Source organism: Dinoponera quadriceps, unplaced genomic scaffold (assembly GCF_001313825.1).
Source record: "Dinoponera quadriceps isolate SergipeBrazil2010 unplaced genomic scaffold, ASM131382v1 scaffold558, whole genome shotgun sequence".
Lineage (NCBI taxonomy): Eukaryota > Metazoa > Arthropoda > Insecta > Hymenoptera > Formicidae > Dinoponera > Dinoponera quadriceps.
The window spans coordinates 767412-795380 of NW_014554665.1; the positions used below are offsets into that span (position 1 = coordinate 767412).

General features: G+C 38.6%; 9 protein-coding genes across 16 annotated transcripts in view; 4 read left to right on the forward strand and 5 right to left on the reverse strand.

Annotated features, from left to right (window-relative positions):
• Window positions 1-833: 833 nt before the first annotated feature.
• LOC106740670 (lysM and putative peptidoglycan-binding domain-containing protein 2) lies at window positions 834-4255 on the forward strand. Of its 3 annotated transcripts, none has more exons than XM_014611935.1 (5): window positions 834-1070; window positions 1573-1888; window positions 2049-2201; window positions 2308-2435; window positions 2727-4254. In XM_014611935.1, the coding sequence occupies exons 2-5, from the start codon at window positions 1709-1711 to the stop codon at window positions 2953-2955; spliced, it is 690 nt and encodes a 229-aa protein (XP_014467421.1). In that variant the 5' UTR covers window positions 834-1070; window positions 1573-1708; the 3' UTR covers window positions 2956-4254. The 3 variants fall into 3 exon arrangements, with proteins under 3 accessions (XP_014467421.1, XP_014467422.1, XP_014467420.1); XM_014611936.1 differs by lacking the exon at window positions 834-1070 and adding an exon at window positions 1093-1366 and having other exon boundaries at window positions 2308-2431; window positions 2727-4255; XM_014611934.1 differs by lacking the exon at window positions 834-1070 and adding an exon at window positions 1093-1366.
• A 327-nt stretch (window positions 4256-4582) lies between these two features.
• Window positions 4583-5319, reverse strand: LOC106740677 (E3 ubiquitin-protein ligase RNF180-like). Its single transcript, XM_014611945.1, has 2 exons — window positions 4906-5319; window positions 4583-4825 (listed from the first exon to the last, which is right to left on the reverse strand). Exons 1-2 carry the CDS (start codon window positions 5086-5088, stop codon window positions 4655-4657), a joined length of 354 nt encoding a protein of 117 aa, XP_014467431.1. The 5' UTR covers window positions 5089-5319; the 3' UTR covers window positions 4583-4654.
• Window positions 5320-5478: 159 nt separating this feature from the next.
• On the reverse strand, window positions 5479-6471 carry LOC106740716 (trafficking protein particle complex subunit 3). The gene is made up of 2 exons (XM_014612032.1): window positions 6373-6471; window positions 5479-6111 (listed from the first exon to the last, which is right to left on the reverse strand). Exons 1-2 carry the CDS (start codon window positions 6463-6465, stop codon window positions 5614-5616), a joined length of 591 nt encoding a protein of 196 aa, XP_014467518.1. The 5' UTR covers window positions 6466-6471; the 3' UTR covers window positions 5479-5613.
• A 549-nt stretch (window positions 6472-7020) lies between these two features.
• LOC106740714 lies at window positions 7021-10839 on the reverse strand. Of its 4 annotated transcripts, none has more exons than XM_014612029.1 (9): window positions 10749-10839; window positions 10452-10564; window positions 10231-10385; window positions 9938-10156; window positions 9744-9863; window positions 9396-9631; window positions 9225-9276; window positions 8658-9148; window positions 7021-8541 (listed from the first exon to the last, which is right to left on the reverse strand). In XM_014612029.1, exons 1-9 carry the CDS (start codon window positions 10817-10819, stop codon window positions 7242-7244), a joined length of 2757 nt encoding a protein of 918 aa, XP_014467515.1. In that variant the 5' UTR covers window positions 10820-10839; the 3' UTR covers window positions 7021-7241. The 4 variants fall into 4 exon arrangements, with proteins under 4 accessions (XP_014467515.1, XP_014467516.1, XP_014467514.1 ...); XM_014612030.1 differs by having other exon boundaries at window positions 10231-10366; window positions 10749-10835; XM_014612028.1 differs by having other exon boundaries at window positions 10231-10558.
• On the reverse strand, window positions 10739-17240 carry LOC106740715 (ATP-binding cassette sub-family B member 7, mitochondrial). The gene is made up of 11 exons (XM_014612031.1): window positions 16888-17240; window positions 14625-14879; window positions 14215-14422; window positions 13920-14086; window positions 13537-13815; window positions 13254-13428; window positions 13017-13174; window positions 12739-12902; window positions 12494-12623; window positions 12118-12393; window positions 10739-11894 (listed from the first exon to the last, which is right to left on the reverse strand). Exons 1-11 carry the CDS (start codon window positions 17050-17052, stop codon window positions 11637-11639), a joined length of 2235 nt encoding a protein of 744 aa, XP_014467517.1. The 5' UTR covers window positions 17053-17240; the 3' UTR covers window positions 10739-11636.
• A 206-nt stretch (window positions 17241-17446) lies between these two features.
• LOC106740735 (decaprenyl-diphosphate synthase subunit 2) lies at window positions 17447-20416 on the forward strand. Of its 2 annotated transcripts, none has more exons than XM_014612064.1 (8): window positions 17447-17586; window positions 18088-18445; window positions 18521-18649; window positions 18749-18950; window positions 19063-19332; window positions 19419-19574; window positions 19676-19820; window positions 20314-20416. In XM_014612064.1, the coding sequence occupies exons 2-8, from the start codon at window positions 18114-18116 to the stop codon at window positions 20334-20336; spliced, it is 1257 nt and encodes a 418-aa protein (XP_014467550.1). In that variant the 5' UTR covers window positions 17447-17586; window positions 18088-18113; the 3' UTR covers window positions 20337-20416. The 2 variants fall into 2 exon arrangements, with proteins under 2 accessions (XP_014467550.1, XP_014467549.1); XM_014612063.1 differs by having other exon boundaries at window positions 17448-17586; window positions 18091-18445.
• Window positions 20417-20485: 69 nt separating this feature from the next.
• LOC106740734 (nudC domain-containing protein 1) lies at window positions 20486-23096 on the forward strand. Its single transcript, XM_014612062.1, has 4 exons — window positions 20486-20940; window positions 21054-22038; window positions 22253-22623; window positions 22714-23096. Exons 1-4 carry the CDS (start codon window positions 20826-20828, stop codon window positions 22911-22913), a joined length of 1671 nt encoding a protein of 556 aa, XP_014467548.1. The 5' UTR covers window positions 20486-20825; the 3' UTR covers window positions 22914-23096.
• A 494-nt stretch (window positions 23097-23590) lies between these two features.
• On the forward strand, window positions 23591-26138 carry LOC106740731 (ras-related GTP-binding protein D). The gene is made up of 7 exons (XM_014612059.1): window positions 23591-23933; window positions 24245-24393; window positions 24480-24886; window positions 24972-25108; window positions 25205-25347; window positions 25444-25592; window positions 25672-26138. The coding sequence occupies exons 1-7, from the start codon at window positions 23931-23933 to the stop codon at window positions 25869-25871; spliced, it is 1188 nt and encodes a 395-aa protein (XP_014467545.1). The 5' UTR covers window positions 23591-23930; the 3' UTR covers window positions 25872-26138.
• Window positions 26139-26991: 853 nt separating this feature from the next.
• LOC106740730 (gamma-tubulin complex component 5) overlaps window positions 26992-27969 on the reverse strand; it is a 5332-nt gene continuing 4354 nt past the window's right edge. The window contains exons 14-15 of one of the 2 annotated variants that reach the window (XM_014612058.1): window positions 27732-27885; window positions 26992-27389 (exon numbers count right to left, since the gene is read on the reverse strand). In XM_014612058.1, the coding sequence (XP_014467544.1) occupies window positions 27343-27389; window positions 27732-27885 (201 nt within the window). In that variant the 3' untranslated portion in view covers window positions 26992-27342. Of the gene's footprint in view, window positions 27886-27969 lie in introns of both variants that reach the window. The other variant, XM_014612057.1, reaches the window with a different exon arrangement.

Sequence of the window (27969 nt, forward strand, 5' to 3'; positions counted from 1 at the left end):
ATCCGTAACTTCTTATCTGTGACACAGTTTATGGGAAAAAAAATAATTTTTAATAATTATAAACGCTGCTTGTTGATGTGTTATCATCATTAAGTAGCCATACTATTTGGAATAGCGGGAAGGGGGGTCTATCATGTAGCATATTAGCCGATATAGTCCTGATAATTAGAGGAACCAAGCCCCTTTACCCAGAATCCAGGAAGTATACACTGCCGCGGTAGCGTAATATTTATCCTTACGTTAACTATTTATTACCAATATCGCCGTTACTGTTGCACAGCTACTGGGGATTAATACGATCGTAATAATCGACGATAAAGTTGCCCTAATAAACAAAAAAAAAACATGCATTAATTAGTCTCCCATTACACATAATTTTTCCTGCTGCCTTAATATATTCATCGAGGCTAGCACATAGTAATGATAACATAATAATAATAATAATGATAATAATACTATTAATCGTAAGCTGATAGACATAATATTAATAACAATAAATTATAATTGTGTGTGTTTCTCTGTAATATATTGTATTTAAAAATAGATAACTGTGTAACGTATATTATAATGAACATTTTTTTATTAAAATCTCACTCCATTATTTTCTTATTTTACACACACTACCCACACAGTGATCCGCGTTTTTCCGCGCGCCCCGACGGTCCAGATTCCGGCCTTTCCGTTTCTCCCACGAAAAACCGAGTCCCGTCGCGGTGAAAGTGAAGCTCGTCGCGCGCGCATTCTCCGTCGAAAATTACGAGCGCGCGGTCATATGATCGCGCTCTTTTTTTTTCTTATGCGATCGCACGTGATGCCGAGGCGTGTCTTGAAACTCCTTCGCGAGAGAAGGGATCTCGCCGGATTATAATTCCGTCGGGGAAGCCGCCGCATCGGCGAAGAGCATCCGCGTACTCCTCGTGCATCTCGCGCTTCGCGAGGGCTTTTTGAATTAATCCTTGCCGACATTGCGACGACCGCGCGCGGCGGTCCTTTCGCCGGATTTAATCTGATTCACGCGATGCCATCTCTTCGGGGGCTGACGCAGCGTGGTGATCTCCTCTATAATTAACGTATGTATCTGTTAAATATTCCACCGACATTCTGTCGCATTCGACAGCCCGACACAGCCGTAGCGCGTGTACGTGTACGCGGAATACGGTGTAGCAACACACATATATACACACACTCTCTCTCGTGATATCCAATCCATTCGCTTCCCGTGTCGAGCACGAGAGCACCGTTCCACGAGAGAGCCTGTCAATGATCTCGAGACGATGATGAGGATTCGCACACGCGTGCACGCCGCTCCGAACACGATAATCGCGCTTCCAGCCTCGTAAATCGCTGTGTAATCCGCACCTGCCTCGTAAGTGTTAACTCCTTAAGTCATCATCGTCATCATCACCGTCCTCATCGTCATCCTCGGGTGCTCGTGTGTTGCCTGAGAGAGACGTGAGGTGAAACGAGCAGATCGGCGAAATAACGTGAATTTTCGACGCGCGGTCGGCTCGCTTTATCGACACGCAAAACTCGAGGCCGAGTAAGAGAAACCCTTCGGAAATTCCCCGCCAGGTTATGTGAGGACGCGACCATGGAATGATACAGAGGCCCCCCCCCCTTCCTCCTGAGATCTCTGAGGCACAACTTAGGTCGACTGGTTATGGTGCGTCCTATTCTCCGGCGAGTATCATAGCTCTGAAGGCCTACGATGATGGAGCGGAACGGCGCCAGAGAGATGGAGGAGCGTAGGTGTATTCGGGACACCGGGAGGACCTTGAAGAAGTACGGGAGCACGGCCAAACACATGACACGAACCGAGAGCTTGGTGAAGCATATAGTGTCCAGCACGGATACTCTGCAAGGAATCGCTCTCAAGTACGGTGTTACGGTATGACACTCGTCTGTATGCTCAGTTGTACTTTTGCTCATCTGTTTAGCACATGATCTTGAAGACTATCTCTCTTCAATGCCGCTTGATAACGCTTTATCTTTGCGATATCCATCACACCACTGATGATGGGTATCTTCTTACCGTCCGATTCTTGCAGACGGAACAAATAAGGAGGGTCAATCGATTATGGGCGTCGGATAGTTTATTTTTACGCGAACACCTGCTTATACCTGTGAGCGCCGACAGTCCTGCCTCTGCGTGCAACGACGAGCCGGCGGTAGCTTCTGAGGAACACGACGTACCTCCGAATGTAAGTAAAACCCGAAACCGTATAGAACACACACACAGGTGACTGCGTTGTACTTTGCGTTAAATAAATTGCGTTAAAAGACGACCTTCATGCACGTATTTTGCAGATATCTAGTCCTTCTTCGATATCATCGTCCATCGACGATGAGAGCTCGGTTAATGATTTCTTAGCTAAGATGGACAGCTCGATAGCCAGCGTCAAGAGAGAGGTCAAGCGTGCTCAAGGGAACAGTGAGTAAGTTATTTTCTGCGCTTTACACGCATCTGGTGGAATTCACGTGCGCTCGAGATTTACATAAAGCGTTAAGCGATTTCGAACCTTTTTGATGATGATGATGATGATGATTCAGAAGTGCTGTGGAGAGACGAAGGCGAGCTTTCGCAGAGATCTTTCGCTTAGAATGCTCTCTGATCTCTGTTCAAGCCTAAGCGCGTCACACCACTACCGAGAGCGAGCGAGAGAGAGAGAGAGAGAGAGAGACACGTTAAGTGGCACATTCTCATCGGTAAATTTGTCTCATCACAGATTCTGTGCCGACAGCAATGACGCTTACGTACAACGACGTCGCGCGTCCGCTAAGCTACGAAACTCGCATCCCGGCGCCACGTCGAACAGCCCTTCTGACCCCGGTAGGCCCGCGTCCTCTGGTGATATGCATAACTTCCCGACCGCCGTGGTTATGACGCAAGGAAGGAAAGTGAAGACTTCCTTACAAAGACTCGAGCAGCAGCAGGACGAGATGTTCCAGTTGTAGCGATTGTGAGCATTACGGGATTGTAATAAGTACGCTGGGTGTCTCGACTGTTATTAAGAAGCTTGTAGGAAAGGATGTACTGTATATCAATGCGAATAGGAGGTCGTTTCTCACGCCCGACATTTGGTTGGTTGGTCCAGTGTGTGATTTAATTGTAAATCGCGTCGCCCTTACCTGACTTTCGCTGTGTTGAACGATCGAGCCCCTCAAGGCCGATCCGAATGTTACATTTGATGTAACGCTTGCACTCGTGTTACAGTATCTCGACTTTTCATTCGTCGTGTAATTAATATCGTGGAGAGAGAGAGAGAGAGAGAGAGAAAGAGAGAGAGAGAGAGAGAGAGAGCGGATCAACTAACTTTTATACTATTTGAACGTAGTGCTGAACTGTTTTCATAATGTTGCTTAGCGAACCAATACGTGCCTTGGACACGAGTCTGTGTTGTGTGAGGTTTCTCTCGATGCTCTCCGTTTCTGTCTGATCAATTTTACGCGAAGATCGACGTTTACGGGTACTTTCCTTCGATTTTTTCTTCTTTTTCATCTTGTTCAATCACGGTGATGAACCAACTATGAATTCGACAGAAGTCGGAAACTTTGGCAATATTAGGAAAAAGTAACTATCGATGGGTAATACTACAGTAATCAATGAAATGTAGTATCGACATTTTTAACGTTATTACTTAAATGAATTGTTATGTTTGTTGTATAACAATAAGGTGGTCAATTTGTCTCTTAAGTTGATTGAATTGTTTTGAATCGTTACTACGAAGGTACTTAATATTCTTTTGCCACAGTGGCGGAAGAAAATGTACGCCATTGCTCGTATGATATTTTTGTAATATTACATATACGTATATATCATTTGCAAAATTTCCAAAGTAGATTACTACGAATAAAAGGATTAAGGAACAGAGCGGCTTAGTCTCTTCAATGTTGATCTTTAATTGAGCATCCTTCTATACATGCGTCTTTATGTGAGCATTTATTTTTTACACCCAGTGTTATAAGTTTAGAGAATAAAAAGATAAGTTTTTAATTAAAACATTTGCGTAAAAATGTAAGAAATATAAAAATCTTTCAATATTGTGAATATTAAAGATTTCTCTTATCCAAATTTATTACAGATTATATAATTTACGAAACAGTAAGAAAATTAGTAGTAAATTTTTGTAATATACACTTCCATCTAAACTTGATATACATTGTACATCATATGTATTGTTTAGAGTTTTGTACATAAATCTCTATCCCGACATCTTGTATTTTACATTGTACATATATAGTTCATAGAAAATAATATACATANACTATACATAGACATGTTGTAAGCTAATATATAGTTTCTGTGATGTGTTGTCATCACCATTATATATAAATAATCACAATGTACCTAAGAGTTAGAAAGGATGTAATTAAATAATATTATATATAAAAGTTGTAAATAGAAATCGAATGAAGAAGAATAAACTGTGGTAACAGGTCTTTTTATTACATTATCGCATTGCAACCTATAATAGAAAATTATTTAGTATAGTAAAAATGATTAAAAAATTCTTGGGTATCGATCAAAATAATGAGATTATTTGACAGGGATGTGTCACAGGAGAAAATTTGTTTATTTTCTTACAAAATTATGCCCTATAATTTCACCTACAATTTCATGGATATATTAATTATAATTAATACAGATATTCATTTAACTATTATATTTTACAGTTTCATATAGAATATCCAATTTACTATTAACTAATCTTATGGGAGGTTTTACATACTCGTCGCAGGAACACTTTAAGTCGTTTACAAAATTGAAGGTTCCTAACCGACTGTTACAATGTGGACAATATAGTTTCCCCTTAGTCCAGGATTCCTGTGAAAAAATACTTTTCAATAATATCTCATGTATACACATTAGGTATCTTACAAAATTTGATATATAAAGATATATACTTGTTCAATAACGTCCAAGATCCAATCTGGCACATTTTCCACAGTCATGTATGAACAGCAATCATATTCATCTGTCTTACATCCCATATCTGTCGGATGCCGTTTTATTTGATGATGTGCATTAAGTAACATAGAATCACCCTTAAAAAGGTGCTTACAACAATGTTTGCATCTCACTTCCATGATCTTGTATCAAGCATTAGGAACTTTACTACCACATTTATTATTTTAATAACAATATTATCACTCGAATATATGCGTCATTAAATTTCAACTCATATACAATCGAGTAAAAATTACTTTCGTAATATCGCAGCCACGATCTAACTAAAATCTCGCAATTCTTGCATTTCACACACACGCAACGTAAACATAACCTTTGTGACCGGATCGGACTACCACGCTATTTGTGAGCCATCTATTGCCCAAAAGGGATAACGAAGAAAACGATTTATGCATTTTATAGGACAATATCATTACTATAAAAATGACGGAAAAATACATAACTTATTTTCCACATGACAGGATAAGAATTTGATACAAATTTTTAACAAAGTGGTCGATATATATTTGTCTATCTTACAATTATTACATTAACATTAGCGACAATGTAAAAATGAAATCCTTAATACATTATTTTCAAATGAAAAGTTTGCGAAATGCAGACAGAAAAGCTAATTGTTATATATATGTTTGTTATATATACATTTAATCCTCGCCTGCTGGTATCGCGTCCTCCAGCCTTTTGACAAACTTCACACGCAACTCGGTAACATTGTCGTTCTTAAGCTGATCCTGTACAAACCAGCAGGCAATTTCCATTTGCACCATTTCACAAGCACCTCTGAGTACACCAGTCAATATATTACAATATTTCAGATTTAAACAATGATCCGGCAACTCGACAAATTCAGTCAAAGGATTGGTCTCAAAGCACAGAGAGAACTCATCGCCGGCCGGGCTCCAATTCGTAATCGTCGGTGTAATGCCGAGGAATATTTTAAAGCCGCTCTGAATCTTCTCAGCGGTATCTCTGAAGTCGTAACACCGGCCGGAACCTGTCCGCGCCAGGAAGTCCTCTATCAGTCGAATCCCCATGTTGTATCCCATCCTTTCCAACTGCTTGTTAATATCCTCCACATTTTCATAGTCTTTAAGCAATTGGGCCACCAGTGCTCCGTACGTTAAAGTAAACAATTCAGAGTTCTGCAACACAGAGATGACAATGTTACCTTATCTGACAAGCAAATAACTAATACATTAAATCCTTGACATCGCTTTTTCTTCTTTCAAACATCGTACTGATCCTTGACACTTAGAATTAAACAGATACACGATCATAACCTCCATTAGCTGTGTAATGTACTTATTTTGTATTTAAAACAAATGCAAAAACGTCAAATATGACTTTTACGAACGACAAAACAATATTCTATACGCGTTCGAAAGAAATAACACGACACTCGCCACTTTCTTCGCATCCAGTTTCGTTCCTGTTCGTGACATATTGACAAGTAAGGAGCAGTGATGCCAATGATAACATCGAGCCACAACGCACATTATTGGCATCACTGGCTTCAGGTCAACTAAAACGTACAAACCTTTGGTCTGTTCTTTGTAGCTGCACTGCTGAACTGGTGCAGCCTATATAAAGAACATACCACTTATGTCGACCGTTTGACCAAGATATGTAGTGTTTTTAAATGTTAAAGTTGGCATTTCAGAGGATGCGTTCGGGGAGAGCGCAGATAACGTTCTCTTCGAACGCAATCGGGATCCCAAAACTACGAGAAACATTTAAAACAGAGTTACGATTGATTTAATTTAAAGGCACTGAAATTAATTTGAACACCTAACATCTTCATTTGGTATCTAACGATATCCAAATGACTTTTTTATTTCCAGGTCGGATAACTCAATGACAGATCAGAGATAATTTTATTTCTAATCGCAAGTAATATACAACTCTCACTGATAAATCAGACAGACCTTTATCTTTCGATAAAAAACCGATCAACGGATCGTATAAATTTCCGATTTGACTTGCCATTGAGAAATATCTGCCTGAAAATAAATAAATATCTCTCGAAAATAATATATTTAATTTATTTCGAGAAAAATATATTTTACATTTCGTGACATATTCAGACAGATATTGATAAAAACTTCAGTATACTAGAAAAAATATAATGCATTTTTTCTTCTCTCTCTCTCTTTCTTTGGATATTCCATCCTTCGGCTGTATTCGCGCTAAAAGCTTCGTAGAATCGAGGAACATAAGTGGAAAGCGAGTTTCGTGCCGTTCACCATCTATTGTTGTCCCTAAACTCTCTCTCTCAATGGGATTTACTGCAAGTACCTCTGACCTTATTTTCTATGTGATTATCCTCGAATATATCTTTAATTACATCGCGCTTCGGCCTTGAGTGCGTAGGTACGCCCCGATAAAGATTCTGCGTTATTTGCATTCTGCTCACTACATTATGATTCTTGAAGCCCTGATTGAGGAACTCGATATTCTCGTTATCGTCAATGGCTTTCATCGATGCCAGGAGCTTCTCTTTGTTAAAATTCATCACCCTCTTCGTGTCGGTTTGTTTCGCGTCCGTCACCTCGGCGATTCCCATGTCACCGGCTCGTTCAGTCTGACCTGACACATTATCAGGTAATGCATCAACATCTTCCCTCGCTTCTAATGAACCGTTCAATCTGTTCATTGTTTCCACATTAAAACCGTTTTCCCTTGATGTTTCTTCCTCGTCACTGTAATGCCTCGGTGCTTCCTCCACTCGAAGCCTTTCCTTGTATTCTTTTATTAAATTATGCATGGAATGATCGTCGTCCTCAGGATGACTGAACGTAGCTCTGTCCTCGTTAGGTATCGTAGTGTTCGCATATTCCGCCTCTGTGGAGCTTGCCATTCTCGTTTTGTATTCCTCGTGCCGCGAGCCATCTTGAACATCTCTTCCTGGACTCGACAGACCTTTCATTTCCTTGTACGCGTTCTTTTCTTCAAACGTATCGCGGTAAATGCTGTCACGTGACGTTTCGGTGCGTATCGGCTTACTTTCCGAATATTTCGCCCCGTTTTCCTCCTTGTATTTCTCCCTCCTGATGTCCGTGAAAGAGTTATTCGCACTGTTATTCCCTCTCGACCACGTTTTCTCGGAAGTCTGTGCGGAAACCTCGACATTTTTCGGCGCGCTGACGACGTCGAAAGTAACGTTAGAGATCTTCCGTAGCTCCAGACTTCTCGATTGGGACGTTTCTTCGATCTCCGAAGCGTTGTACTCCGGATGAGCGGTGTTATCAAAAGGTTTCGAGAATTGTTTTTCGCCACACAAATCAGCTTTATATTCTCTCGAAGAGTAACCTTCGTTTCCATCCACCTTTCCCTCGGTATCAGCTTCGGAGTCGCTGTCGTGAAATTGTTCATCTCTGCGATGACGCAACATGTCTGATTTGCTTTTGTACTTGCGTTTCTGAAACACCAAATCCTTCGCTAACCGCGTGCTTAATTCTCTTTCTTCTTCCTCCTCGTCTTCTTCGTCGTCGTCGTCGTCGCTGTAATGGGTGTTTATCCTCTTCGTCGTACCATATAAAGCATCAGACGTATCGTCTGTGCCGTTAATTAACCTGTAACATATTAATCTACGTATTAATTGACAAATTAATCAACAGAAGCGACAGAATAACTGTGACGCAGAATCTCGCGATTATATTTCGAGCGTTCGCTCGACAATTTTGCACACCTTGCATATAGCTCTCTGGATTTCTTCGCACTATCAACAGAGTAGTACTCGATATCACGCTCGTCGGCGTTTTCGTCCTCCGTATCATCGTCGGACAAATAATCGGACTCGAGCTCCATTTCTCTTTGCAGATTTCGCGAGGCTCGACTCTTCATCTTATTAAATAATTTCCTCAACCCGCCACTTTCATTTTTATCATTGCCGAGGCTGTTCCTCCCTGGCGTTGACTTCAGGTCTACCGATGCGTCTTGGTACATCGTGATCTTCTCGTTCCTGCCGTGCGTCTCCGATTCCGGATCTTTAAATCGGAGCCTCAAATCACTCATAGAATGAGCGTGCTTACGCATGTGCGGCGACTTCTGCAGCCGGAACTTTCGTATCTGGTGCAGGCTCGCCATTGTTTCCGATTTCAATCGATCTCCCGCACGGTTAACATTCTTTGCTTCAGTCGCTTTTTCATCGTCATTGGATTCCAGGGTATCGAGTAGTGGCTGTAATCAATAATAATAATGGCACCAAGTCCACAGAATCGTTCTAATACATGTAATTTACCGTATTTATCCTTACCAGATTGTCCTTTGGCGTATCATTTCCACTTTTCTTATTTCTACCGGACGGTCTAATTGCATTGGACGTACCATGCGAAATATATATTATATGTAAATTTAATATCTCTACTTTTAACATATATTGTATATCACGATTAAAAATATATACGAAAGGGTGTGATTTTTGTACCTGATATCGCTGAGATTTGTGGAAGAATGACTGCCCAGGTTCTTCTCTTTGTTGTAGACTGGCAACTGACCGTTGTAATATAATCTTTTCTCTTTATTGTCTAACAGGCATTCCAGGGTTTTCAATTTCTCTATCGCTTCCTGCAGATTCTTCTGTGTCTCCTTGTGTTTGGAAATTTCGACGTGCAATTGGTGTTTCAGGCTCTTGCTTTCAAGTGCCAGCTTCCTATGCAGTATCTGCGAATAAAACATTGTAAATCACATTTACACATGAAATACAAATAAATCGTTACGATTCACGTTAATTTAATTCATGATGCTTACTACCGAAACATACACTGAAAATTACCTGTATAGTTTCCTGTTGCTGCCGCATCTCATGATTCATGTCGGATATTTGTAACTGCAACTTTTCCCTTTCTCCAAGATTTCGATCTTTACTGAGCTGCAGTAGATGCTTGTTCTGTGACTGCAAAGTGACATTTTCATGAGTCCGTAATTATACATTCCATTGTATATAAATGCATCGCTCGAATTACCTACATTTATGGTGTAAAGCTCATTTTCTTTCTCCTTCAGCAAGTTACACGTATCCCTGTGCAGTTCTTTTAATTTCTTGTACTTTGTTTGAAGTACTCTTAATTCCTCGTGATGCGAATTTATAATTCTCGGTAGCTCCGCATTCGTTCCCTCGTAACGCCTCAATGCGGAATCTTGCTTCTTCTGCAATGCTTTCAGTAACCTGTTCTCATTCGCGAGTTCCTACAAAGTTGTTTCTGCGTTACATAAACAGGTTCGGTTAATCTCTCGGTAGATATATATTCTTAGATACTTGCATTTAAATGATAATGCGCATCGGCTAACTGGTTTTGCAGCTGTTTGAAGCGAAGTATTTTTGCGGACATCACCCTCTGTCCGAGGAAACTTTTATTGCTAGATTTTGGTTCATCCGATAGCGATTGCTGTTTGATGCTGCTTTTATAAGGCCCACCTATACATATATATATAACACAGGTATTATGAAGTAAATTGCTGTATTTTAAATTCTTATACAAACCGAGCAGAGGATTTAAACATTTTCTATTCGATGTAAATAATGTGTTTTTGCAAGGGGAGAGCTTCTTGGATTCCAGCGTGGAGCTCTTTGAATTGGACTTGGATTTTCTGCAACTTATATACATATGCATATATACTTAATGAATTTAGCTTATAATCTAAATCGCATGATACACATCATTCGAGCATTTGTGTTAACTAATAATCCCGGATATCCAATCCGAGGGGGTATACAACTGACCCGCGCGTGACACAACAGTATAAGGATATTCTCCAAATTTCTTCAAATCTCATTTACCTATCGGATTTTTTATTCACATTAAGTTGTACTACCGGCAAGGTAGACGCTTCAGTTTGCATTTTATACATTTAAATTACAACTCGCATTGTGCGATCCATCCTTCGTAGTATCGAATTGTCACAGAGCTGTCAAACTCGTTGCAGCCTGGCCGGGGCATCCATTGCTGTTTCGAACGGTTGTCAAGGCAATACTTAGTAATCGATATATATTTCAAGCATGTGTATCTTAAGTTTGGAATATATCTCTCTTTTTCTCTCTCTCTCTCTCTCTCCCTTTGTCTCTGTAAGATCCTCTTGTTTATTATTTATTACAGTTTACATTTTTACAAGTCGACTATGATACAAACGATGGCAGCTGACATTTGTATTACCTCAAATTCGTACGAATTATTTTCAAAATAATCGGTTTCAGTTACTCGTGAAGAAGTACACACACACATACACACATACATAACGAATGTATACGTACTATTGTAACAATTCGATCAAATATACAACACTTGTCTATTATCACTATTTAACGTTATATGTTATATGTACATTGACTTTGGAATAAATATTACTGTCTCACTACGTATACTCTCTTACACCTGTACAATAGTATTGTAATGGTTCGTCATCACCTGAAACAACTTGTGTGTCTGCCGAGTTCCAATAATTAGTCCTGGTCTACAATAGCTGCTTCAAGTTTAAGCCTTAAGAAAATTGACCAATCACAGTCGAATGTGAAGAGAATAATTAATTGTGATTAGTCACGATTTCTCAAGGCTTGAAATATCTATCGTAGACCGGGAATCTTTATGGAATCCCCCGAGCACTGAATTTTTAACAAGACTATATACTTTCACATTCGATATTATATATTTTTACCTATGTCATCGTGTTTTTAACTATACTGTTCACCAATGGTTCTTTGTTCTTGTGCTTCTTGACTAGGTTTCTTCATGCCTAAATGTTGAGCATCCCACAATTTTCCGTACAGGGAATTCGGTGTCGACAATAGGGAATTATGTGTGCCCCTCTCGACTAGTTTACCCTCGTTTAAAACGAGTATGTCATCGGCGTCCATAACAGTCATCAGACGATGCGCGATCACGATCGACGTCCGTCTCTCTGTCGCTTTGTGCAGAGCGTCGAGTATGTTCTGGAAATGAGATATTTGGAATCAGATCGAGAGAAACATTTCTGATGCAACATAAAATAGGACAATAAAGGACCGTCCACAAGAGGATAAGCAGTAAGATATAAGCAATAAGCTAATTGACCAATCACAGTCGACTTACTTTTGGAATGTACGAATCCAATTGGTCAATTAGCTTGCTGCTATTGTAGACGGTCCTTAAAAGATACGTTATTTGAGAGCTTACATGTTCCGTGATGGAATCCAAGGAGGAGGTAGCTTCATCAAAAATAAGAATAGGGCTGTCCTTCAAGATCGCCCTGGCGATGGCGACCCTCTGCTTCTCACCGCCGCTCAGTTTCAAGCCGCGCTCTCCCACGGGCGTGTCGTATTCCTTCGGCCACTTCAATATCGAGTCGTGCAGATTCGCCATTTTCGCAGCCTCGAACACTTCGTCCCGCGACTTCCTCAGATTGCCGTAATGCAGATTGTAAAATATACTTTCGTGGAAAAGCACTGTGTCCTGCAACATGATGGCAGATTGATGAGCAAAGGTGCCTTGGATCGGCTTTGGGACGTGACGCATCGATACGAAAATGAGAAAATGCCGGTAATTCTATCACCTGCGGTACGATTGAAATGCAATTCCTGAGATCATCCAGATCGACGTCTCGGATGTTGTGGCCGTTGATGAAAATGTTGCCGCTTTGCGGCTCGAAAAATCTGTACAGCAATCTCACGACTGTTGTTTTGCTGAAAAAAAAAAAATAAAGAAATAAATAAAGAAATCGTGTGTGAGAAACTGATTAAAATTGACGCTCAGTGTGATACGCGTTACAAACGGCAATTTGCATATCCAATACCTTACCCAGATCCAGATCCTCCCACGATAGCGACCTTCTTGCCGCTTGGTATGGTGAATGATACGTCCTTGAAAATGGGCTTTCCCTCGACATATTGGAAGTTCACGTTTTTGAACAAGATGTCCGAGGAATTTGGCGTCACGTAAAATCTCGTCGCGTTTTCCTTCGACTATTCGACAAAGATCCCCCCGGAAAATCGTTTCATCAATCACAAGGTGTATGCAAATTATTTAATTGGTTGAAGCCTGGGCAAGGCACTTTCAGTATCCGGGCGATACCTCACCTTAATGGCGGTTTCTGTTGTCATCAAGGCAAACATGGTTTGCATGTCGATGAAGGCTTGCCTCACTTCGCGATAGACCGAGCCTAGAAATCCTAATGGCACGGAGAGCTGGAACAACAAGGCGTTCACCATCACGAGGTCTCCGACGGTCATAGTACCTTGCACAAAGAAACAGAAGTACATTACACAATAGCACGATATAATTAAATTGAATGTAATCACGTGACGTATATTCACCACTTATTATGTTGTGCGCCGCCATCACCATTATGAGACTCAACGCGCCGCTGAAAATAGCGTTCTGACCGAAATTCAACAGCGCCAAACTCGTGCTGGTTTTGAGGGACGCCGCCTCGTATTTCTTCAAAGACTGATCGTATCGTTCCGCCTCGAAGCTTTCGTTGTTGAAGTACTGGAACAGAGGAAAATACATATATCTTAGCGTTCCCTTGTCGTTTCGTCTCGAAGAGAATCCCTGCCAAGGGAAATCGAGTGGATTCCGTCACGTCTTGCTACTGACTTTCACCGTTTCGTAATTGATGAGCGAATCGATAGCCTTGTTGCCCGCTTCGTTCTCCGCCTGATTCATGTGAATCCTGAACTTGGTGCGCCACTGCGTAACGCCCAGGGTGAACGCGGTGTAAACGCCTACGCAGCCTAGCGCGACAGCCGAGTACTCCGGTCCGCATTTTACTCCCAGTATTGCGCCGACCAACGCCAATTCGAACACTATCGGCACGATATTAAACACCATGGCGTTCAGGACGAAATTGATGCCGCGACTACCGCGATCTATCGTCTGGAAAGGAAGTAAATGCGTCATGAGTTCCTTTTAATATTCGGATTTAATTAGTAAAAAAAAAGGAAAAAAGGAAGTCTAAAGTAAGTTGAACGAAGTACTACCTTCGAGAGAGCGCCGGTCTGCCTGCTCAAATGGAAGGTCATATCGAGATTGTGTAGATGCAGGAAGACGTTCTTCGCGATCTTGCGGATAGAATGTTGCGCGACCTTCGCGAAGACCGCGTTTCTGAGCTCGCTGAAGCCCGCCGCTCCGGCTCGGGCTATTCCATCTGTACAAATCAGAGAGAGAGAACGAGACTAGGATTATTCGAGGCGCATCGTATCGCGAATTCCTTCGTCGAAATGGGAAGAGAGTAAAACCCGGAAGAATGAAAAGTACATCGGGGTTCGTTCTTACATCCTACGAGCAGCGACGTCGCTACAGTCGCGACTGTAGCAGGCGCGGTTGTTAGGCCCATCACGGCAGTACCGGTGGTTGCTACACTGTGGCTATTTAAGATGTCCACTGCGTACTTGAAGATGAACGGCACGGTGACGTTTAAAACCTTGGCCCCCGCGAGCAAGCCCACCGCTATCTTAACTCTCTTCCTTATCTCCGGGTCATCCTGCAACGATCGTGTGACAACAGTCTCCGATGGAGATATTTTGTAAAATTGACTTTTTACTCAAACATTGCTGGAATATCGGCAGAAGTAATTTTTCACTAAAATATTGATGAAGCGATGATGAAGTACCAATTGAGGAGGGACTTTCGGATATACTTCAGCAAATTTTCCGTAAAATATTTCCATCGGGGATGTCACTCACCTCCGGCCAGATGTACTTGAGCATGGCTTTAAGCATGTCTGTACTGGTGACTGACGATTTGTCTTGCAGATCGATCGCATCTCTGCTCAAACCGGACATACCGGGATGAAAGCAGTTCCTCTTCTGCTGACCGGGCTTTGCTCCGGTTAGGCTGGCGACGACCGACGTGAATTTCACCGGTGGCACGACAGATTTCGACTGCGGCACGCAGTCCTTCTTCTTCTGGGCGCGCTCTATCACATTGCCGCTGCAACACTGCGGAACAATGAAAAAAAGTTTAAGTTACATCACGATCTCGGTGTATCAAGACGAACGGCCGCAGCGAAGATGCATTTGCACGTTTGTCTTGTGACGAATGTGTGGATACACGCGAAAATTAATCCGTATCGAAAGATAGTATTTCTAAAACACCTGCGAATACTTGTATCTTGTAATATGGATAGCGAATGGAAGGTAAATTAAAGAAACGATTATTGCCGTTGTCACGACACTTTATAAAAGAGATGTATTTGATCAAATTAGACGTACATATTCTACACTACATTACACAGACACCTTATTACATCATACATAATGCGGGTGCGTTTAAAAAATGCTGTGGATTGTCGTTTTCCGGACGCAGAGATCTTACAGTTCTTTCCATAAGACCGAGTGACGCATTTAAAGTATTAATATATTCCTCCACAAGACCGATCGCGATTGCAAAACTCGGAGTTTCGAGTCTCACGTTCCTCATATCGCTCAGAGCGCGCGTATACTCCGTTCTCTTCAAGTTCAAGACACTTATCCCCAGCTTGTTAATTACATATCGTTCATCCGAATTAAACGTCTCACCGTATATCTTCGCTTTCCAACGATCTCGTCCCAATCTTGTACCCGATACGAACAGCGTCACCATCGCGTTATAATTCAAACCGTCGCGAGTAAACGACATATTCTTGTGGAAATTATTGATCGTAATGAAACCCAGCTTATTCTTCGAAATGTCCGTACATCTCCGTACATCAGAAATATCGAAGTGGATCTCGTCCAGTGGATTACACGGAATGAAAAATCCATAGTCGATGTATAATTTCAAGTTATTGTGTGCGCCGTAATTGATGAAAACTTGAGATCCTTCGTCGAAAGATTTTGAAGTAACGATCTGGTAAAACTGCTTCTGAGCGTCGTCCTCGATAACAGAAACCGTGACAGCAACGTTAACGTCATGATTGAATAGATCTAAGAACGGCGCCAGGGCCAGATTGTTAGGCTGTCTAATGTTAAACGCGTTCGCCTTGCATAGTTTGGCGTCTACATAAACTGCTCTTGTATTAACGACATAATACGCCCATTTGTATCCTGCAAATGTTATTATCTCTCGCACATGTACGTTGCAGTGCGCGCAACGGCTCCTGTTAGTTGTGTCTAAATGTCTTATAGCTTTAGTCAACAGAGAAAAGTCATCTTTCAATTTGTGCGCTTGGTGCAAAGAGTCCGCAATGAAGTCTGGCAGTGCCTGTTTTTCCTTGTTAGAAGAAAAATCCGGATTTGTAAGAGACCGTGGCAGAGTCTTCAGATAAAGATACCACTTCGAGTCAATCCCTAAGTGAGTTTCATACACGATAAACACCGAGAGCATACACTGAGGACTGAAGATATCAGTGATATTATTGAGAAACAAGATCCCGATATTACTCTGTAACAATGCGTCTGTTGTTATCAATATTTCAAACGGCAGTTGTATCAGTACTTCATCGTTCTCTATACGTTTTAATGTTTTTAAGCCCCTGCCTGTAACAGGAAAATACTCTGGTGTCAGGTGACGAATCAGCAAGCAATTCTTGCTCAGAAGCCAAGATTTTAAATGCATTAAGGACTCGTCGGTGTTTTCATTCAATTCAACAAGCTTCAGCTCCTTCTTTTGGCGACGTTTTCTCGACGTTCGACCCATCATGTACATAAGTAGATATATTAAATCTGCAGAAGCAACATATATATAACAGCAGTATATTTATATATTATTTTCCATATCATACCATACATTCGCATATTTCTTTCATGCAATACATAATATTGCAAAGCTATATGTATATGTAACACACAAAATATATTTTGATATATATATTTTAAAACTTAACAAATATTAACATACATGTTAATATTTGATAAATAATAAAAATACAAGCAAAAGTGTATTCAAGAATACTAGCAGTATATATACACATATATATGTATATATACATATATATGTAATTATACATAATAGTTGTAAATAAATTACCCGGATGCTGAGAAGCGGAAAGCTAGGACTGCAAGCAACGTAGAATTTCTTGGATGATCTTAATCGCGTCGGGATACTGGTGAAATATATATTTCTCGTTGCGACCCACAGTCTCCTGTTTCGCGACGCTTCGCCCAATAAACGGCTGCATAATACGCTCAACATTTCTCCAACTCTTCAACTTTTCTCCACGGTTTCGGGCGAAATATCAAAGAAATGTTAAAATAAATATCATTACTGGCCGATGTATCGTGGCGATCATGTAATCGTGATGACCACAACATAACCCTGATAAGGCTCGGTCATGAATTGAAACTTCACGCGGTACACACGGCGCCTTCCCGCCATCGCAAACCGCTCACACTCAGAGCCCTCTAGGAAGCGCTTACTTTGCGCGCATTTTCGTTGATTGGTCCAACGTTAAAGCATGACGCGACGTCACTTGTACATAAATGTTTGCTCAAAGAAATCGCACCATTCGCATGCATCCGATACGGAGATCAATGTTTATTATGCAGTTACGTGATTGGTTCATTTTTTGTCCTGTGTTGTGCGGTGAATGCCTACGTTACGTATCTACATAACGTGTGATGACGTAAAACTTGCTTGGATATATGACATTCCAGGCTCTCAGTACGATTTAAACACGTGTCAGTAGATGCGATATTTTTCTGTGATATTTAATCCGTCCAGTATACGGTAAGTTTCGACGAATAACATAATTTTACCTATAAATACTCGTATGAAACATTCGAAGTTGATTCACATACGTACTATGTAAATTAAACGCTTGACCTTATTTTTTAATACAATATAAATGAATAATTCCTTGGTTAATTTGGTAGCATATGTCGATTTGTTCTATTTTTTATTAAATGTTTTGCTCTTAAAGTAAAAATCATGGTTTAAAGGTTAAACTAATGAACTAACATTGTGATGTCATGCTTGAATAAAATTCTTACTTGAAATTTCTACTCACATTTTGTAGATATTAATGTAACGTTACTTATCTTCTGCAAGAATTTTGACATTTTTTTATACACTATATTTTTGATGTGAGAGCGAGGTATGCATGACACGGTTACAGGAGAAATGGCTGAAAATTAGGTCAGAAGAGAAAGTTCTGACATTTCATATTTTTTCTGTTAAATTTGGTGTATTCTTTGATTGATGTAATTTTTTATAAAATCTTTGCTACAGCAGAAGCTCAACAAGTAAGGTTAACAATGTCAGCAAATATGGCTGTACTGAGATTTTGGAGAAAAAATAATCCTGTGGCCTTGTGGAAGTCATATGATATTTTCCAAATCCAGAGAACGATCTGTGTCTCTGCACAAAAGAAATTTCTCCTCGATGAGAAGAAAGCAACAGCGGCGGCTATCGCAGCGACGAATAAAAAACTTAATTGGAATAGAGCTTTGTCAGAGGCAGAAAAAATTGTTGGATATCCAACGTCTTTTTTAAGCTTAAGATGGTTGCTGAGCGATGAGATTGCAAATATTGCTTTACACTTGAGGAAATTAGTTGGATCCAACCATCCTTTGTTGCAAACAGCTAAGTAAGTACTGTGACAATCTTTCCTGAAGAATAAAAAAAAGTAAAGATTTCATTTGTATTTCATATTTCATCGCAGAAACATTGTTTTCAATGGGCACAACAACATACAGGCATTCGGTCTCATCGTGCTGTTGATCTCTAAGGCTGCTGGTCATCTGCATGTAAATCACATAGAGGAGGACAAATCAGCAGGGGTATTACACAGGTACAACATACATAACAATGATACAAAAGTTGCTAGTTATAACAAAAAATGTGCGACAATGTGTATCTATCAAAATTTTTAACTTCAAATATGTTTCAGTCAAAGAGCATTGGCTGAAATTACAGAGATGATACGCACCAGCAGTTTGATTCACAAGGGACTGGTAAACATAAATGCAGACTCACCTCTGGGAGCCGCGGAAATGGACCGTATGACATTTGGCAACAAGATAGCCTTGTTAAGCGGTGATTACTTGCTTAGCAACAGTTGTGTTGAATTGGCCGGTCTCAGAAATCAGGATGTAAGTACATATTGCATGCGCATGTTTATTATTTTCTCTGTAAATACTTTGTATTGTTGTGTGTTTCTCGATTTATGGAAATGTCTATTGATACAGACGTGTTGTTTTTCAGGTTGTGTTCTTGATATCATCCGCAGTGGCGGATATAGCCCAAGCAGAATTTGTAGCACGCAGAGACGATCAGAATTTTCCTATACCATCGATACCACCGGAAGGAGATTGTACAGGCTATGCATTGAAAGAATGGGAACTTCTGAATATTTATGGTGCTGGATCGTTACTTGCAAAAAGTTGTCAGAGTACGCTGAAATTAGCTGGGCATAGCATGGAAATACAACAGGAGGGTTACAAATTTGGCCAACATCTTTCTTTAGCTTGGCAGGTAATGAGGAAATATATGTGTATGTGTGTGTGTGTTTTTGTAATAATTCTATAAACAACTTTATGTGTGGTAACATACTTTTATAGGCTTACTTAGATTTAGCTTTGTGCGTTAACAAGGACGAAACGATCTTGCATAATTTGTGCGCTGCACCAATTATGTTCCACGTGGAACATGATCCATCAATCTTAGTGGAACTTGAAAAGGGACTCAAATCAGTGGAAAATGTCGACTATCTAAAGGTATGAGAGTCGACGTATAATTTGTATAATTGGTTTTGCTTTTCGTTTCTTAGATTTATTCTTAATGAATCAACGACCATGTGAATGATGTCTTTGTGTAGGTGCTTGAAATTGTCACAGCTGGCCCGGGCATTGAATTAACCAAGGAGCTCGTGAAAGAGCATTCACGAAGGGCGATGGAGGTCTTAAATGTATTTAAGGAAAACGACGCCAGGAAAGCACTATCTAATATTATCTCTGCCATAGGTGATTTTTAACGAATAATTCTTCTGTCACGTCTGTCTTGCGACGACGTCATATCCTAGATATGTATAGTATTTTTGTACATCAAACAAAATATCACAGAAAAGAGGGATTCACGATTGGAATCTGCGTTACAGATAGAAGCTAAATGAATTTAAATAATTTCTGATCTTAAGGAACAATAATTTGTCATAAAAATGATTTGAAAATGATAGTTATTTAATTGTGGTTTATATTGAGGAAAACTTGGTTTTATATTGAGGTTGTGTATATGTAGTTTATATTGAGGAAAACTTGGTTTTAATTCTTAGGAGGGGAAATAAAGTGTATTTGAGAGTAGATATATTATTTTTTTATGTATTTTATACACATATATATATATATATATATTTTTTTTATATCAAAATTTTGTTGTGTTTTGTATTAAGATGTTTTGTAGATATATTTATGTATTTTCCAGTGTATTGTAAGAATATAATTAAATTATTTTTTATAGATGTGTGTCACTCCAATGTCTAAAGCAACTTAGAATGGAATTCTTAAAGGGATATTCTAGAAGCTGAATTTTTATGCTATTTTTGCGAATTTAAAAAAAAAATATATAAGATTTTTTAGGATAAGGATTTTTCCTACATATTTATGCATTTCCTACATATTTGAAGCATGTTTCAAAATTTTTTATTAGAAAATAACTATAAATTTTTGAACTGGACAATTTTTTTGTGTAATTTGCAGAGTATGAATTTTGAATGAATGTAATCATTGCGCCATCTAGTAAAAAACAGTTTCAATCGTATTTAACGATCATTAGTGATATTATCGAGAGTGGCGTTGTAATCGCGGTGTTGATTACGTTCGGGCGAGTGCGCTACTAGCGCCAAAGCATCATTTTATCCTTGTTTCAACTTTGTTATATGCATTCTGTCAAAAGTGTCACTCGTATGTGTAAATTTGACTTTTTCAATATTATGTGTTAAGTTAATACCGTCCGCAAATAAAACGGACACAATGACGGAAATAATTGAGTTACGTCCTGATAAAAATTTGATGAACTCTTCCTTTGAAAAGTATCAATTTTGCACCGATGTCACCCCTATAATTTCTGAAATCAGCCTAAAGAAACGTGAGTTTTAATATGTATTATAAAAAAAAAGAAAATATTATATATTTTGTATAAATATAACATTGAGATGCACGTTGTTAGTTATATAATAAGATAAAAACATTATATTTCAGATGTATATAGGTTAGAGCCAAACCAAAATCAGGAATCTTGGTTAGAAGCGAGACTGTTCGCATTTCACAATCATTTGTATAAAAATGCTCACGACATGTCGTGTTGGTTTATTGACGAGGATTTGGCTGTTTGGCGCTTCGATAAGAACAATTCCTTTGACAAAATGCACATATTACGTGCTGCGAAAGCTGAATTATCAAAGATGACGTATAACCCATCTATTGGGTTTACTTCTAATGAAATTTCAGCAATTTCTGATGGTGGTGAGAAGCTGGATATCTTAATAGGAAATAAGAGACAGAATGTGAAAGTATTTACAGCGGATCCTGTAAAACCTGGGGTTATTATGAATGTGCAACATGTACAAAAAGGCTCAAGAATTATTGTAACCATGTGTGCCATTGCTAACGATGATCCAAAGAAATATACACAGCTCACATTGCTGTCGTATAACTTAGAATTTGTAGAAAACGAAGTGAAAAATATTACTTACATTGACAGACAGATATTGAAGGTACAGGGTACTATAGATTATGCCTATGTGGAAGAGAACGGCAATTATCTGCATTCCATTTGCCAAGATAATATCAGTTTCGATGAGGGAGATGTACAAAAGTCTGAGATAAAAGTAGAACAACCGAACATTGATTCGCAAATAAAAATACCAAAATATTACTGGTCGCAAGATGAAGATTCGCTCACTGTTTGGGTTAAAATACCGAAGCGGTGCAGTGCTGAACAACAACCCAAAATAAGCGTCAAGCCACTGGAATTGTGCGTTGCGATAGGCAATGAAATTTTGATACAAGGGAAGTGCCAACACAGATTAGAGGAGAATATGGCAACTTGGAGGCGCAAAGAGGACACGTTGCAGATCGATGTGAGCAAATACGAAAGTGGATTAATGTGGAGCGAACTAATTAAAGGTGACACGGGAGGTGAACGTCTGCCAAATGAGACTCTCGCCGCAGAGATTCACGAGAGGTATTTTCTACAATTCGTACATTTTTATTATTAAGTAACACAGTTTCATCGCTAATAACATCAGCTGTATTCATAATATTATTTACAACATCTAATTATCCTTCACTCACGCTTTTCACTTGTGATTATTTATTGCATAATTAATTTCTGTAATTTGGCTCACAGAAATGATCATTGAATGATTACTGAAGTAATATGTAACTATTTTCTAAAGGTTAGCACACCTGTGCACGGATCAGCAAAGTGACAATAGCAGGGATCAACCTTGTGTGGGCTTCAATGCCGAACAGTTGGAGGAGTGCGATCTGGAGGGTAGAGATAACTTTCTACAGAGGATCGATCTTTCCACACGGACGACCACACACTTAGCCAGATTGGGAAGTAATAATCACGTATTGTTCACATGCGAGAGGAAACACGGGCAAGTGATATGTCTGAGGCATGATCACGATGCCTGTGTTTGGATGACGGATGACACGTGTGACGATGGCACCCGATGGGACATGAGGCATATTCACAACTTTCCTGGGTTCGGCTATGTCGAAGCTAGTAAAACTAACAAGAAATTCTGCGTAGCTCCAATTAGTAAGATGTCAAGAGATAATCTTCGAAATCACCCCTGAAGTCACTGAGGAAAGGAAGTAGTGTTAATTTAATTCGCTTGTTTCATTACAGACGGTTCGTACATAGCTATAGCGGAACATGCGAGGCATATATTCTTGTATGAGAAACCCGATATCGAGGCGAAAACCTCCAAACAAAGGATTATAGATCTTTCTTACGAAAGCTCACCGATTATGGGTATCGTTGCTATGAAGACGTACTTGATCGTTCTTTTGACGGACAAATTATATTGCTTACAGATTCCTAAGTGATACTTTTCCTGCGCACACTTGCAACTGGAATAAATATTGTTGCAAGAAAGAGCACGACCGACGTGACTTTTAAATTATTTATCATAAAAATTACGACAAATTTGTACATATAGTTTTTCGTTCGAGTTCAGCTCCATTTATATAAATAAATATTGAGGGTTTTTGGCTTAAAAATACATTTGAAAAAAGCCCGTTGCATTTCAATTAAAATATTTTCCACTGCTTGCTGCAACCTTTTCCTACCTTTCTAGTAATAAGTGGATTTCACGGTAGAAAAAAAAACTTAGAAGCAATTTTTAGAATTTTTTTTTTAGAAAGGCATCGATCAGAATGTAGTACGACAACCTCAGCAAATCGAAAACGCTAATACTTTTCATCAAGGCTAATGTGTCGAATTATTTAAAGTTTATTGAAATTTGTACTGATTTGTTTAATCATTTCCAAGGGACCAACTACAGGTGATATTTTCATTTCTAGAAAATAAATTCCTCTATTGAATATCGAACGCGTCCCAAAATTCACCGAAGTAATTTAATTCCGTTCCTGGGGAAAAATAAAACGATTGCCAACCTGTTGTCAAGAGTCGATTCTCAAGCTTTAAGCTGGGTTTACAGTACGGTCACACGGTCGTATAATCACGGTAGTTGAGTTGGTCCACTTCCAATTTCATCGACTATGACCTATCCACTAGCTGGGATTGGAAGTAGGCCGATTCAACAACTGCGATTTTACGACTTCACGACTGTCAGCTACTGCATTGTAGACATAGCTTTAACGTTGAATATTATCCGGTCAACAACCAATCAACGCACCAGGCGATATATTGTCTATATCAAACATCACACCCCTGCAAACTATAAACAAAGTGACAAAGTATATCTGACTTTGTAGTTCATGTAATTTTTTAATATATTTAAACTCGATTAAACAGACGTAAAATTACGACGTTCCTGAAATTTATACTTTGTCGGAAGAAAGTTTAGAATCGCACAGCACGTTTGTTTTAATATCACAAGCATGGTAAGTGGATTTGCTGTGGAATTTTTTTTTATTAAAGGCTTTGTTACGATAAACGGTATCACAGTTGACTGTTATTATCTGAAAAAAGATATAAAAATATCACCATTTTTACCAGTAGGCGTTTCTCACGTTCTTAAATAACTTGGACATGTGTTCTGGGAATAAAAAACTATTGTGATACTATTATTGATATTTAGGGTTAACAATAACAACATATTCCTAATTTATACGTTAAAATTTCATTAATGAGTTTTACACGAAGATATATGTTTGTATGCAGCCTTTTGAAGAATGATACAACATTGTTACAGGATGATGATGATCAGTATCAAGGTGGCTACGATGTTGGTTCTTTTCCTAAAGATTTTGGATATGCACCATTCGACGGAGAAACAGAAGGATCTATGGATCCGTTGGCAGGAGAACAGAAACCTAGAATACTTTTGATGGGTCTTAGACGGTAAAGTTATTCATCATGTGACAGGTTGTATAAATTCTTCGATTAAGCATTCATCCACCTGATACCTTTTCTCTTTTGGTTTTCAGTAGCGGCAAATCATCCATACAAAAGGTGGTGTTCCATAAAATGTCGCCAAATGAGACTCTGTTTTTAGAAAGTACAAATAAAATAATTAAGGATGATATAAGCAATTCGAGCTTCGTGCAGTTTCAAATATGGGATTTTCCTGGACAAATTGATTTCTTCGACCCTACCTTTGACAGTGATATGATATTCGGTGGTTGTGGAGCATTGGTGTTTGTGATAGATGCTCAAGACGATTACATGGAGGCGCTTAATAAGCTTCATTTAACAGTCACAAAGGCTTATAAAGTTAATCAAGCAATTAAGTTTGAAGTTTTTATCCATAAAGTGGATGGATTATCAGACGACTGTAAGATGGAAACACAAAGAGATATACATACCAGGGCAAATGATGATTTAGCAGATGCTGGTAAGTAAAAAGACAATTGCTAAAGAAATCATTGCATTATTCCCATATTAGTTCCACTTAATCAAACTGATATAACTCTGTTCAGGGTGTGATCAAATTCATTTGAGTTTTCACTTGACCTCAATCTACGATCATAGTATATTTGAAGCATTCAGCAAAGTTGTCCAAAAATTAATACCACAGCTGCCTACTTTAGAAAATTTACTCAATATCCTCATATCGGTAAGGGGGAGTTTTTATTCTTCTTTAAAAACAATAGCGTTGAATATCCTAACAGGGTGAAATTTGTGTTTATGTAATACCATTATATTCATACAGAATTCTGGAATTGAAAAGGCGTTTCTGTTTGATGTCGTTTCAAAAATATATATTGCAACAGATAGCTCACCCGTCGATATGCAAAGTTATGAATTGTGTTGTGATATGATCGATGTTGTTATCGATGTTTCCTGCATATATGGGTAAATGGTTATACTTTAACTATTAATTACAACTACCACATATGTTTTATTGTACGTTTATATTTTCTCTCCGTGTTTTCCTCTTTTTTTTTTTAGATTAAGAGAGGATTTAGAAGCGGCTGCATTTGACAACCAAAGTTCCAGTTTAATTAAGCTAAATAATGGTACAATTTTGTACCTGCGTGAAGTAAACAAATTTTTGGCGTTGGTCTGCATCTTACGTGAAGATAATTTTGATAGGCAAGGTGTGTACATACGCACCTGTTGTGCTGGGTATATATTTATATATGTCATGAGGAATTATTGACTTTTCTTAATTTTCAGGTGTAATTGACTATAATTTCCTTTGTTTCCGTAAGGCAATACAACAGGTATTCGAATTACGAAACAAGGCGTTAGCCGCAACAAATGCAAACAATCATTCATCTTCTCCTGTTAGTACTAATGAAACATCAAATGCTCCTACAGGAGCACAGAGCGGAGCCATCGGCCAGAATGGTGCCGTTGTGATTGCACAGAGTTAATTCTTATGTGCAGTATATTAAGAATTTCTCACTTGAATATATGTAAATGTGATGTATTAATTTCACTATTATCTATATAGAGATATCACATCTCTGCCTTTTCCGCAAATGTTTCATGAACTCATATTTTACCTTCATAGTAATTTTTTATCAATTTTGTTAAATGCGTACAATACGTTTCGTATCAAGGATAATTTATATGAAATAATTATATTACCGGTATGATCGTCAATATATTTTTAACATATAAAACACACACACACACACACACACACACACACTCTCTCTCTCTCTCTCTCTCTCTCTCTCTCTCTCTCTCTCTTTCTCTCTCTAATCCTAAGTTACCGATGACAAAACTTTCACAACTGATATCTGTTAACTAGGAAATGTAAATGCATATATATATACATATATAATTAGTTGTTATTTTTTGTAATGCCATTACTTGTGTATATCAATGGAACATAATACATAGTATATATATATTTAAATCTACATTTGCCTAAAATCTTCGTTCCTACAACGTTATGAATCGATGGCGATATCTTTTATCTCGTCATGGAAGTCGTACGATGACGAATTCAGGACAGAAGATTGTTCCTCATACTGATACCAACGTATGTAGGAAAAGGTTTGTTCATATTTATTTAAGGAAACTTCAACAGATAACAACGACTCTGAACTGAAATTTCGAAGAAGTGATAATTTCGGATATGTTTTAACTTACAGATACTCTCATATTTATGTGTATAGTATATTGATACATTGACCATCGAATTTTTACCTGATTTGCCAATCATTTCCATAAATTAATTTTGGTATTGAAAGAGGAATGCCCGATGGTGGTAAACTCTGATGTGCTATTTCCGCCAATAAGGTTCGACTGAGATGAGTGATGAGTTTAATAAATTTCTCACTGTCTTCGAGCGATGTACTACTATTACTATAGATTGTGGAAGTTGGTATCAACTTATCTGGAAAGGAATGGGAGACAGGATATCGTGGAAGTTGAAATGCAGAGTGATAAGAGGTGCCAATTAAATATTCACAACCGTGAAGTTAGAGTTAATCAAATATAATTATTCAATTTTTATTTTGTAAAGTAAATTAATATATTTATCTCTCTCTTTATCTCTTACGTATAAAATCAGTAAATTCAATATTAAATACATAATTTTACATTATACCGATATGTTATAGATATCCGCGTAATATATTTATAAATCTAAAATAATTAGTATAAAAAATAAAGGATATTAATTATATGCAAGATAACAGATACACTGATCTAGGAACAACAGCATAGCCAAGTACTACTATGAAAAGTTCATAATCGTTGTGGTACAAAGCGGTAATTGGTACAAATGAAGTGGAATTGATGTCGCTGTTAATCCCACAACGGGGGAAATCAGGAGTCACATCGGTAATGCTGTTAAATTAGTAACGAGTGGCATTCTCTATTAATACAAAATTAAGCACACGGCATACTGCAATTAAAGGCTGAACTTAAGCCAGTCACTGTAAATAAAGCAAGGGAGAAACGTTACACACATATTGGAAGCTGTATAATTAATCATTAAACGTTAATCATGCAGCTATTAATCATTCTCTTTGACATTCATTAATACGGTATGAATATTTTTCGAGCGACAAAAGTATATCTATGATGTCACACGTGAATACATGTTAATTGTTGATATATCTCAGTTATTGTCGTGAAAATAATAAATAAAATGTTATATTTCACCGATTTTACGATTGTTCGCAAGAATCACTTATCACTGACCGCGGTTGAACCGCGGAACTGCGGGCAACTATCTTGAAATACACTAAGTATTGCCAATAAATTCTGAAACTTACAATAATCCGCGTCCTTATGCTGCACTGCATTGTGCAGAGCTAAAGCGAGATATGTATGGTACTTTGTGTAACTGTGTTCCATCACGTTTAATTCCTCGGCTAACAATATTCTACGTGACCATCTGTCTCGTACGTGGGCGCACATTTCAATCATCTGACGTGTGATAACATAAATTTTATATAAATTAACGTCACTGCCACAACTAATCTCATATATATATATATATATATATATATA

Excerpts from the sequence above, each read along its gene's own strand:
- LOC106740670 (XM_014611935.1), top strand. The coding sequence starts at position 1,709 with ATGATGGAGCGGAACGGCGCCAGAGAGATGGAGGAGCGTAGGTGTATT. Across the intron at positions 2,202-2,307 it reads AACACGACGTACCTCCGAAT|ATATCTAGTCCTTCTTCGAT; the intron begins GTAAGTAAAACC and ends CGTATTTTGCAG. Across the intron at positions 2,436-2,726 it reads CGTGCTCAAGGGAACAGTGA|ATTCTGTGCCGACAGCAATG; the intron begins GTAAGTTATTTT and ends GTCTCATCACAG.
- LOC106740677 (XM_014611945.1), bottom strand. The coding sequence starts at position 5,088 with ATGGAAGTGAGATGCAAACATTGTTGTAAGCACCTTTTTAAGGGTGAT. Across the intron at positions 4,826-4,905 it reads TCTTGGACGTTATTGAACAA|GAATCCTGGACTAAGGGGAA; the intron begins GTATATATCTTT and ends ATTTTTTCACAG.
- LOC106740716 (XM_014612032.1), bottom strand. The coding sequence starts at position 6,465 with ATGTGCGTTGTGGCTCGATGTTATCATTGGCATCACTGCTCCTTACTT. Across the intron at positions 6,112-6,372 it reads AACTGGATGCGAAGAAAGTG|AACTCTGAATTGTTTACTTT; the intron begins GCGAGTGTCGTG and ends TCTGTGTTGCAG.
- LOC106740714 (XM_014612026.1), bottom strand. The coding sequence starts at position 10,819 with ATGTATAAAATGCAAACTGAAGCGTCTACCTTGCCGGTAGTACAACTT. Across the intron at positions 9,864-9,937 it reads ATGAGCTTTACACCATAAAT|TCACAGAACAAGCATCTACT; the intron begins GTAGGTAATTCG and ends GTCACTTTGCAG. Across the intron at positions 9,632-9,743 it reads AGCAACAGGAAACTATACAG|ATACTGCATAGGAAGCTGGC; the intron begins GTAATTTTCAGT and ends TTTTATTCGCAG.
- LOC106740715 (XM_014612031.1), bottom strand. The coding sequence starts at position 17,052 with ATGTTGAGCGTATTATGCAGCCGTTTATTGGGCGAAGCGTCGCGAAAC. Across the intron at positions 13,816-13,919 it reads AGACCGGCGCTCTCTCGAAG|ACGATAGATCGCGGTAGTCG; the intron begins GTAGTACTTCGT and ends CTTCCTTTCCAG. Across the intron at positions 12,394-12,493 it reads GCATTTCAATCGTACCGCAG|GACACAGTGCTTTTCCACGA; the intron begins GTGATAGAATTA and ends ATCATGTTGCAG.
- LOC106740735 (XM_014612064.1), top strand. The coding sequence starts at position 18,114 with ATGTCAGCAAATATGGCTGTACTGAGATTTTGGAGAAAAAATAATCCT. Across the intron at positions 18,446-18,520 it reads CCTTTGTTGCAAACAGCTAA|AAACATTGTTTTCAATGGGC; the intron begins GTAAGTACTGTG and ends ATTTCATCGCAG. Across the intron at positions 19,333-19,418 it reads ATCTTTCTTTAGCTTGGCAG|GCTTACTTAGATTTAGCTTT; the intron begins GTAATGAGGAAA and ends ATACTTTTATAG.
- LOC106740734 (XM_014612062.1), top strand. The coding sequence starts at position 20,826 with ATGACGGAAATAATTGAGTTACGTCCTGATAAAAATTTGATGAACTCT. Across the intron at positions 20,941-21,053 it reads TGAAATCAGCCTAAAGAAAC|ATGTATATAGGTTAGAGCCA; the intron begins GTGAGTTTTAAT and ends ATTATATTTCAG. Across the intron at positions 22,039-22,252 it reads GCCGCAGAGATTCACGAGAG|GTTAGCACACCTGTGCACGG; the intron begins GTATTTTCTACA and ends TATTTTCTAAAG.
- LOC106740731 (XM_014612059.1), top strand. Across the intron at positions 25,348-25,443 it reads GATGTTTCCTGCATATATGG|ATTAAGAGAGGATTTAGAAG; the intron begins GTAAATGGTTAT and ends TTTTTTTTTTAG. Across the intron at positions 25,593-25,671 it reads AGATAATTTTGATAGGCAAG|GTGTAATTGACTATAATTTC; the intron begins GTGTGTACATAC and ends CTTAATTTTCAG.